General features: G+C 45.7%; 1 protein-coding gene across 1 annotated transcript in view; it reads right to left on the bottom strand.

Moving 5' to 3' along the window:
- The window catches only part of frem3 (Fras1 related extracellular matrix 3), a 65,497-nt gene extending 54,460 nt beyond the window's left edge, over positions 1–11,037 (bottom strand). Inside the window, exon 1 of the mRNA XM_057842447.1 lies at positions 6,042–11,037. Within this exon, the coding sequence (XP_057698430.1) occupies positions 6,042–11,037 (4,996 nt within the window). The remainder of the gene's footprint in view (positions 1–6,041) is intronic.

Here is an 11,037-nt window from a genome sequence, read left to right on the forward strand (position 1 = left end):
ATCATTTACAGTGTCGCATTGCATGCTGGGAGGCATGAGGCACACGTGGCAACATATTGTACGAAAGCATTGTTCACAGTAAATGGCAGCAGAGAAGTGAGGGATTACATTGAGCTGAATGGCCAAATAAGGCTTCTTGAAGCAATGAAGCTTTGCAGCCAACTGGTTCAACACTTCACAGGGGTTCATTCGCTGAAAATACAATATTTACAAATTTCAAATTTTTAAAAATATACACTGTCACTGAATAACTGTCACTCAAAAACAATGGTTTATCGATATAACTTGTTTTAGGCGATCTAAAAATTCGTTGTTTTTTTTTTGTCGACGTATCTAGGCTTTTTGATTTGAATTGCGAAGTGATGCTAATGTTTGAAAGCGAGTGAATGGGGTCTTCTCCTGTGTACTAGCATTAAGCTAGTGGCTGTTCAAAAACAAACAACCTGTGGTTTGTATTTTAGTGGACATACGTGTTTTATTTCAAATGTATGTGTGTATTGACTCATCAGAGCAAAACGAAGTCCGCCATTGTTGAGGTGTGCCGCCAACAGCACACAGCCAGCAGCACCTAACATTACCGTTTACATTGACTGATGCTGCGACTGAGGTGCATAAACAACCCAGTAATGGAAGCCATCACTAGAGGGCGACATACACAAATCTCTACTTGGATTAGTCAATAGTTTTACAGTTTATTTCATCAATCACACTTAAACATAAGCATAGGGTCCATTGATCACACTGGGCTAGCTAACATTGTTATTTTCGTCAACGGTAACGATAACGAAAACATTTTTTTCATGACGATACCGAGCTAAAAACATGTCATGGGAGACTAAAACATGCGCCCCCACAACCCACATTTACTTTCCAGGCTCCAGGCTTGCTTGTTTTGAAACACATGGTAAGAATTGTTTTGTTAGCTTGGCAACAGAGAATATGCAATGTTGCTTTAGCCCAGTACTTCTCAAATAGTGGGGCGCGCTGGGGGGGCGCAGAGCGATGCCAGGGGTGGCGCGTGTGACCTCGGGGAACATACTTTTTTTTTTTTTTTTGCCGTACTAGAATAAAGTGTACTTGCACATCTACTCAGTGGGTGGCAGTGGCGCACTCATTTTCAAAGTACGCGCAGTATTTTTGAAGTAAGCAAGAGCACACGGAAGAGACTCATGAAGAGCTGGAGAGCTGTGCGCCGTTTTCGAAAGCCGTTTTCCGGCCGGACTCACGCAGCGACCCACTGTCTTCTCCGGTTCTTACGTGTCCGCCCGAGAAGTGCCATTTTTGGCTTGGGATCGTCACGACGACCACCCTCACTTACGGTTCTCCCTCGGCCGCCGAGAATGCGCTTTTTTCGGGCCGTTTGCCTTTTGGCTTTGACATTTGATACAGTGGTAGATGAGGAAAGACCACTGTTTACTGTGTCTAAAAATGATTATAGCGGACAGCCGGTGTTCTGACAAATTTTTCAACCCATCAAAAATTGCTACCTTGCGGTTTTGCGCATGCTCGTAATGTTAAAAATGGCCGCGAATGCAGCGATTCCAAAGTAAACACCACAAACTTTGTTTAAAGAAAGGAATATTTACTTAAGTTTGGTCATGTAAAGACATGTACAAAAGTTCTCAGACACATCCTACCATGTTAGCTGCACACAGCAACTGCACTCCGCGCTCTCACTGTTAATGACTTCGCCGTGTCGTTAAGTATTAATTTACGCCATTTTCGTGTTGCACATGTATGTTTATGATGTATCTAGTTTAGTTAGCACCTTTGGATAACATTGAGAGTCCAACTGAATGTAAAAGAGGGCATTTTCAGCTCCACAAAAGCTTTGGGAGCAAAATTTTATAAGGGAGCAAATTTTGACAGAACACCGGAAGCCAAATCAATTAAGACGCCACTTAAAGATATTAGACCCCAATCTCATTGATAAGCCGCTTGGTTGTTTTTCAGCGAAAACGTGCCGAATATTGCCAACAATCGTCCCGCTTTGTCAGCATTATAACAGTAAACCAGTGAGCACTGTTAGCATGCCCAGTGCAAAATAACCCCACACCATTGCAAACTGGAGGTGATACTGTGAGCAGCGAGCAGCGAAAATAAAAAATGTCCTTCTGTCCAAAGACACTTTTTTTTTCTTTCTTCTATTCAGTTTTGTTTCTTCGGTCAAATTTTTTGCCATATTGTCCTTATGAGTTCATGTTTCTAATCAATTTGAATTTGTTATTATTTTTCAGTATCAAATGGTCAAAAATTTACCTTGAGTGTATTTTTACAGTTTGGATGTGAATTTCTTTTTTTTTTTTAATTCAGGCAAATTGATGCCCGTTAAGTGTTTTCTGTTACAAACAAAACAATGTTAATAAAGTTATACTTTATAAGTTGATCTCTGTTATTTTCTCTAATAGAAAAAAAAGGATACTATGTGAGGCAGAGGTGTACTTATAGTAATATTATAGACAAATGATACTATTTACAGTGGCGGCAGAGTTTGGGGGGGGCGCGAAACATTTACGTCTTCCTTGGGGGGGGGGGGGGGGCCTAAAAGAAAATAATTGAGAACCACTGCTTTGGCCTTTAAAGATCTGCGCTGAGTGATCATCACACACAAAATGTAACTCATAGCGTTAGCATGTCGTTCGAGTTTGTGTTAGCATTAGCATTTAACATGGCAAACGTCTTGAACTTTTTTTATATACACTCACTTTCTGTCTTATGTTCACAATGAGTAACATTTTCTTATTTTATGTGTAGTAAGTCTGCAACGTAACAGGGTTTGGTTGTGTCACTCGTGATGTTCTGTGCCTCCCTCTACCCCACACTCACCGGCGACCGCTCCAGGCTTGCTTGTTTTGAAACACACGGTAAGATTTGTTTTCTGATCTTGGCAAGAGAGAACATGCAATGTTGCTTTAGCATTTAAAGGTCTGTACTGAGTGATCATCACACAGTAAATGTAACTCGTAGCGTTAGCATTAGCATTTAGCGTGGCAAACGTCTTTAACTTTTGTTTACAGTTTTCCTCTGATGAGACGAGAACGAGATGAAAATATGTCAGTTTCCTTCGTATGTTCACAATGTGTAACATTTTCTTATTTTTTGTGTTGTTAGCCTGCAATGTAGTAAGGTTTGGTTGTGTCACTCGTGTTGTTCTGTGCCCCTCCACACTGCACACTCACCGGAGACATCTCATGGCTCCAGGTTTGCTTGTTTTGAAACACATGGTAAGATTTGTTTTGTTCACTTGACAAGCGAGAATATTCAATATTTCTTTAGCCTTTAAAGGTCTGTGCTGAGTGATCATCACACACTAAATGTAACTTGTAGTGTTAGCATTAGCATTTAGCTTGGCAAACGTCTCAATTTTTGTTTACAGTTTTCGTCTGATGAGACGAGAACGAGATGAAAATATGTCAGTTTCCTTCGTATGTTCACAATGTGTAACATTTTCTTATTTTTTGTGTTGTTAGCCTGCATCATAGCAAGGTTTGGTTGTGTCACTCGTGTTGTTCTGTGCCCCTCCACACTGCACACTCACCGGTGACCGCTCCAGGCTTCCTTGTTTAGAAACACATGGTAAGATTTGTTTTCTTGTCTTGGCAAGAGAGAATATGCAATATTGTTTTAGCCTTTAAAGGTGTGTGTTGAGTGATCATCACACACTAAATGTAACTTGTAGCATTAGCGTTAGCATTTAGCATGCAAACGTCCTCTTATTATTTTTTATATACAGTTTTCGTCTGATGAGACGAGAAAGAGATGGAAATGCGTCAGTTTCCGTTGTATGTTCACAATGTGTGACAGTTTCTTATTTTATGTGTTTTAAGTCATACATCGTAGCAGGGTTTGGTTGTGTCACTCGTGATGTTCTGCGCCTCCCTCCACCCCACACTCACTGGTGACTGCTCCAGGCTTGCTTGTTTTGAAACACATGGTAAGATTTGTTTTCTTATATTAGCAAGATAGAACATGCAATGTTGCTTTAGCATTTAAAGGTCTGTGCTGAGTGATCATAACACACTAAATGTAACTAGCATTTAGCGTCTTAAACTTTTTTTTTCAATATAATTTTCATCTGATGAGACAGGACCGAGACGAAAATGCATCAGCTTCCGTCGTATGTTCACAATGTGTGACATTACACACTTAAATGTAACCCGTAGCATTAGCATGTGGTTCGTGTTTGTATTAACATTAGCATTTAGCGTGGCGAGCGTAATCTTAAACTGTAAGCATTTTTTTTTAACATAGTTTGTGGTGTCCAGGTGGGTATAATTAATTATCTGAATAACACTAATCAGAATAACACTATATGGGTCTTTTTTCAAAGATCCAGATAGTGTTATTCTGTTTTTTTTTTAAATGGGATTTCGTCTGCGCGCCACGCAGCCCGAACCGTTCCGATCGGCACCATTCAAGTATCGACACGTCCGGAATTTTTGCACGATGCAGGGAATTTTTCAAACGGCTCCCCAAAAATTTCCCTGTGCTGCAAACGGCAATTTTCCGAAAAAAAAAATCAATTTTCAAAATGTATCTAATCCTGCAATTTTTGACCAAATTACATAATTTAGGTATCAAAAATTCCGGGACGGGCATAAAAGTTGTATACAGAATTTGGAAAAAATTTACGATTCTCCGGAAATTTGACAAAAACTTGCCTATTCATTTTTAATGAGAAAAAAAAGTTTCAAAATGAATCTAGTCCTACAATTTTTTACCAAATCACACAATTTGGGCATCAAAGATTCCAGGACGGTGAGGGGCATAAAAGTTAATAACAGAATTTGGAAAAAATTTACGGTTCCCCGGAAATTTACCAAAAACTTGCCCATTAATTTTTAATGGGGAAAAAAAGAAACGTTTCAAAATGTATCTAGTTGAAAATAATGTTTTCCTTATTAGTGTCTCATAATTATGTGGGTCTTTTTCAAAGACCCACATAGCGTTATTCTGTTTTTTTTTTTTTTTTGAATGAGATTTCTTCGGCGCGCCAAACAGCCCAAACCGCTCCGATTGGCACCGTTCAAGTATCGACACGTCCGGAATTTTTGCGCGATGCAGGGAATTTTTCAAACGGCTCCCAAAAAAATTCCTTGTGCTGCAAACGGCAATTTTCAGAAAAAAAAAAAAAATCAATTTCCCCCAAAAAAAAAAAATTTTTCAAAATGTATCTAGTCCTACAATTTTTGACCAAATTACATAATTTAGGTATTAAAAAATCCGGGACGGGCATAAAAGTTGTATACAGAACTTGGAAAAAAATTACGGTTCCCCAGAAATTTGACAAAAACTGTTTTCTGTTTTTTTTTTTTTTTTTTTTTGAATGGGATTTCATCGGCGCGCCACGCAGCCTGAACCGCTCCGATCGGCACCGTTCAAGTATCGACATCTCTGGAATTTTTGCGCGACGCAGGAAAACTGCTCCGAAAATATTTTCCTTGCGCTGCAAACTGCAATTTTCCGACAAAAAAAAAAAAAAATCAATTTTCAAAATGTATCTAGTCCTACAATTTTTGACCAAATTATATAATTTAGGTATCAAAATTCCGGGACGGGCATAAAAGTTGTATACAGAATTTGGAAAAAATTTAGGGCTCCCCGAAAATTTGAAAAAAACGTGCCTATTAATTTTTAATAAGAAAAAAAAGTTTGAAAATGTATGTAGTCCTACAATTTTTAACCAAATCACACAATTTGGGCATAAAAAATTCCAGGACGGTGAGGGGCATATAAGTTATACAAAGAATTTTGGAAAAAACTTGCCAAAAACTTGCCCATTCATTTTTAAAGGGAAAAAGAGAAAAGTTTCAAAATTTATGTTTTCCTTATTAGTGTGTCATGATCCCAAAGTTGGCGTTGTCCTTGTAGATGCTACAATATGTGCTCGTCTGTCAATGTTCATTTGAAATTGTTGAAAACCTGTATTTTTAGACTAAAACTTTTGAATTTTACAGTATTTTTGTCCAAAAAGACTAAGACGAAAATTTAAACGCCTGCCAAAAATAACACCGCTAGCTAACAATATGTAGTGCTCGTACCTTGCGTGAACGTGCTGATGCTGTCATTTCCCTGCGCCATGTTTATGATAAACCCGTGCTGCGGCGCTTCGGACACGATGTACTTCAGGACGTCCTGCTGGCTGTCTCGGTCCTCCGATCGCAGGGCCTTGCTGGTAATCAGGAAGCCTATGTGGCCCGAGGGGAGGAGCCTGAGCGAAGCCGCCGCCTTGTTGACCACAATCTGCGGCACGCCGTTGTCCACCGTGTTGATGTGAATGCTCATCATCTGCGGCTTTCGCGTCTCGTAAATGGTATCTGGGAACACGTAAAAATCGGTGTGGGTGCCGTCGGTGACCGTGAAGGAGAAGCTGTCCTCATTGGTCTCGGTGCCGTCGTGCTTGTAGCTGATCAGGTTTTCGTTCAGGTCTTGCTTGGTGAATGACGTGATGGGCCTGGAGTTGTTAAAAAGCAGCTGTCCGTGCACCGGTACTTGCGTCACGACAAAACGCAGGTACCGGTCCGGCGTGTCACGATCCTCCGCCGTTAGCTCGAACGGCGTGATGAGTTTGATTTCGCCCTCCTCCACTACTAGCTTGCTAATCGTCAAAACAGGTTTTTTGTTGTCCACGTCGGTGATGGACACCCTGAAAGTGCGAAAGACTGGGTTGTAGCCGTCCGTTACCTCGAACTCGAAGCTGTCCATTTTTATCTCGTCGTCAGACGTGTGGATGTAGTAGATTTTGTTGCCGGCTAGCTGCAGCTGGGTGAACGTGGAAATGGGGACGCCGGGGTAATCGGTGCACTCCAGGTGGCCTCTGCTCGGGGCTCGTGTAATGCTAAAGCTGAGGAACTCATCTGGGCTGTTGATGTCGCTGGTGCTGAGAAGGTCGGTGGTCAGAGTGACTTTCCCGCCTTCTTTGAGGGTCACGCCTTTGTTGATAACTTCTGGGAAGACCATGTCGATGCTACCGATGTTGATGTAGAAGTAGCGATCAATGAGTGCGTTGATGCCGTCTGTGACGTCAAACTTGAGAAGGTCTCGGATACCTTCCTGGCCGGTGTGCACGTACTGGATGAGCTGTTTATCGACCTCGTCTTGGGTAAAGTTCATGCCGATGGTGATGTTGCCGAGGACATCGCCAAATTTGCTGATTCGCTGGAGGTAGCCTTGGCCCGGACCGTATCGTACGACGTAGACAAGCAAGCTGTCCTCAGAGTCCAGATCGGTGGCCTTCAAAATCCGGTTGCTGATGACTTTCGTCTCGCCGATCTCCACCTCGAGTCCGTCGTTAATCGCCATCCTGGGTGTTTCGTCGTCCACCGGGATGACCATGACGAGAACTTTCTTCTCAACCGTGTTTTTACCATCCGAGAGGCGTATCACAAAGCTGTCCTCTTTGGTTTCCGAGTCGTCGTGCTCGTAGACGATATTTGAGGCCTCCTTGATCTGTTCTAAGTCGAATCTGTCCACAGGGATGGTCCCGGTGCTGAGTTGTTGGACGATGGTGCCGTGTTTAGGGTTTTTGACGATCTCGAAGTGCAGGTCGTCGTCAGGAATGTCGGCGTCGGCAGCGTTCAGGATGGGCGTGTCGATGACCAAACTCATGCCCTCCATGACGATGAACTCGCGGACAAAGATTTCCGGTTTTTCGTCGTTGGTGGGAATGATGACCACCGGGAAGAAGTGTCGTTCTGAGAAGTTGATGCCGTCTGAGCAGCGGAAGGTGAAGCGGTCCTCCACGGGTTCCACGCCTTTGTGGATGCTTTGGACATAGTAGATGTGCCCGACCGCGATATCTTTGATGCTAAAGGCGGTGATGGCAGTTCCTGCGCGTGACTTCTCCGAGCCAGGAGCCGGGGAGATGTTCTCCACGTAGCCGGACGAGGGTTGGACGATGATCGTGCACAGGATGTCCTCGCTGTTTGTGTCGATGTCTTCTGCTTGGATCTGGTCCAGGGTGATGACGTTCTTCTCGCCTTCCAGCACTATAAACTGACCCCCGACGCTAACAACCGGCGGGATGCTATCGACAGGCAGGATTGTAACGTGCACCGTCACTCCTTGGACCTTGTTCCCGCCGACCACCCACTGCTCGGATAAGTCGGACAGCGTGAGGTTGAAGGAGTCGTGGACTTTCACCGGTCCGATTTCTCCCGAGGTGTGCACGTACACCACCGCTCCGTTGATGATGTCGGCTTGCGTGAACCTCTCGGCGGGGGCGCCGTTGACCAGGATTTCACCCAGTCTTGGGGGTTCCTCCAGGATGAACATCAACATGAGATCATCTGTATCTTCGTCTCGGCCCTGAATCACGTTGCTGGTGATTTCCGTGGCGCCGTTCTCCAGCACGTCGATGGACGCGCCCACCATGCCGGAGGGGAGCATGATGGTGGGGGTCTCGTCGTCTACAGGGGTCACGGCGATTTTTACGTTAATGGGCACCTCGTGGAAACCGTCGCTTACGTCCAGTTTGATGACATCATCCAGGGATTCCTCGCCGCTGTGGACGTAAGCTATGCGGTTGTTAGCGATGTCCTCGAGGATAAACGTTTCGCCGTTAGACATGTCGATGCCTAGATACTGCAGGCGACCGTGTTTCGGGACCTGGCTCACGGTGAAGATGATATTTTCATCATCTGTATCAGTGTCTGTTGCGTGGAGATCCTTGCCGCCGATGACGTACGAGCCTCTTTCCATGATGGTGAACCCCGGGTTTGTAATAAGCGGGGGTTTGTTGTCCACCGGCTGGAGGAAGATGGTGAACAGACCTTCTGCTGTGTTTCCAGAAGTGTCCTCCACGGTAAATGTAAACTGAGCAACTTTAGGGGTGATGCCAAGCTCCTGATCTGGGGGCTTGTACGCCACCTTGTGGTGGTTGACCTGAGCTTGCGTGAACTCGGTAATTACGACATCAGGGTCATCGGTTAGTACAATGTCACCTAAGGGTACAGGGTTGTTCTCGTCGGTGTCAGTCGGAGGATTCGTGATGGTGTACTTCAGGTCCCGGTCATCAGAGTCTAAATCGCTGTAGCTTAAAAATAACTTCCTGAAGTATGTTAGTTCATACTCCCTGACCGTCATGTGAAGGGTGGTCCCCGGGGTGAGTTCTGGGGGCAGGTCGTCCACAGGATGGATTTTGATGGTAAACAACTGCTCACCGGATTGATTGGGCGGGTCGTTATCATCCTGTACCCGGAATACGTGCTGGTCAATAACAGTGGTGGTGCTGTGGCCTCCAACATGTCTGTAGAAGAGCTTCCCGTCCATGATGTCTTGCTGGAACCATTCAGTCACCACCTGCTCGAACATCTCATCCGTCGGGCTGAACTTCCACAGGGATGGGTCAGAGGGGGGCTCCACTTGCCGGAGCAGGAACTCACCCACGACGGAGTAAGGCGCCTCCAGGATGAACTTAACGGTGGAGTCTTCCGAGTCGATATCCGTGGCGCTGAGGATGAATGGGGAGATCTGCATGACTTCGTTCTTGAAGAGAACCACCCCGGTGTTGGCGTTGATGATTGGCGGTTCGTCGTCGGTGGGGACGATGGTGATGGGAAACAAAAATTCCACTTCGTTCCGGCCGTCCGTCATGCGGAAAATGATGTTGTCGCTGTAGGTGTCGCTCCCGTCGTGTTGGTACACGACGAGTCTGGCGTCCAGATCTGCCGGGGTGAAGAATTTCCTCTGACCTCCGAGTACGCTCAGCTCACCGTGCTTCAGGCCGTCAATGACGGTGATCCTCACGTCTTCCAGGTTATCTTCGTCGCTGATCTCTAAGTTCTGTGAGCTTGAGAGCGCTCTGGATTGACCCTCGTACAAGAGCTGCCCTGTGTTTTTGGTAGCTACGGGGGCCATGGTGTTCATGGGCTTCACCACGATCATAAAAGCGAACGGGTCCGACACGGCTCCGTCCGTGTCCACGATTTCAAACTCTAGCTGGAAAATCCTCTCCACTTCGGAATCGCCCGAAGGCGGCTTGTAAGCTATTTTGAGATCTTTTATGTCCCGCTGGTAGAAGGAGGTGATGGGCATGTTCTGATCGTCCGTGCTGATAATGTAGCCCTGCTCCGGGCCTAGAGGCGACGTGACGTTAAAAATCAGATCATCAGGGTCTGACTCAACGTCCTCGGCGGCTAGCATGTCGCTAGTAATGGCGGTCATCACGAACTGGTCCACTTCCATCATCATCATGGAGACAAAACTAGGTTTCGGCCCGGTGTTTTCCGCACCTTCCTTGATCCGAACCATCATTTGAAAGTGCTCTTGGATAATGATGTTCCCATCGTTGTCCTGCAGCTCCACCACCATGGGAATGTAGTCCCTATTCGGCGAATTGGTCTTCGCCGTGTGCTTGTAGCGGATTCCCCGCTTCACAAATTCATCGCAATCGACCATTTGACCGTTGTTGGGGTTGTTCACAAGCTCCCCGTACCTGGGTAGACCCCCTGCGCCGGCCAGCGTGGCGATTTTGCACTGCGTGACGCCATCCTCGTAGGAAAACTCCAAGGCTTTCTTGTCGATGGGACCGCTTTGGCCGTTGAGCTTTTCCACATTGATGGGCATATTCCTGGTGATGACCTCCAGCTGCTGGAAGACTACCTCCACTTCCAGCATGAATGGGATTACTACCGTGTCCGTCTGGGAGTCGTAGCGCAACTGCATCTTCACCCGGTCCGTGCTCGGGCTCCTCGAGCCAAAATGAGTGTATTTCACTTCGTCGGACGCGAAGGAACAGGGGAACCTTTTGGGAGTCAGTGTCCCCGGTCTCTGAGCCAGAGGGTCGTTGTCCAAAACGGTTATGTGACAGCGATCCCCGGGCTGAACTTCTGTCACCAAGTCGTTCACAGGATCCAGAAATACCGATTTCCCCAAGGGAACCCTGATTCCGTTGTTGGCGATCATGATGTTGTCTTCGTTAGGTCCGACTTTGTACTGGTAGAGGCGCGGTTGATTAAAAGGCTCAGCCCGGGTGAGACACACACCCAGCACGAATAGGAGGCACCTCCAGTGTGAACTCTGCAGACAAGCTGCCAT

The sequence above is a fragment of the Corythoichthys intestinalis genome, chromosome 8 (genome assembly GCF_030265065.1).
Source record: "Corythoichthys intestinalis isolate RoL2023-P3 chromosome 8, ASM3026506v1, whole genome shotgun sequence".
NCBI classification, from domain to species: Eukaryota; Metazoa; Chordata; class Actinopteri; order Syngnathiformes; family Syngnathidae; genus Corythoichthys; species Corythoichthys intestinalis.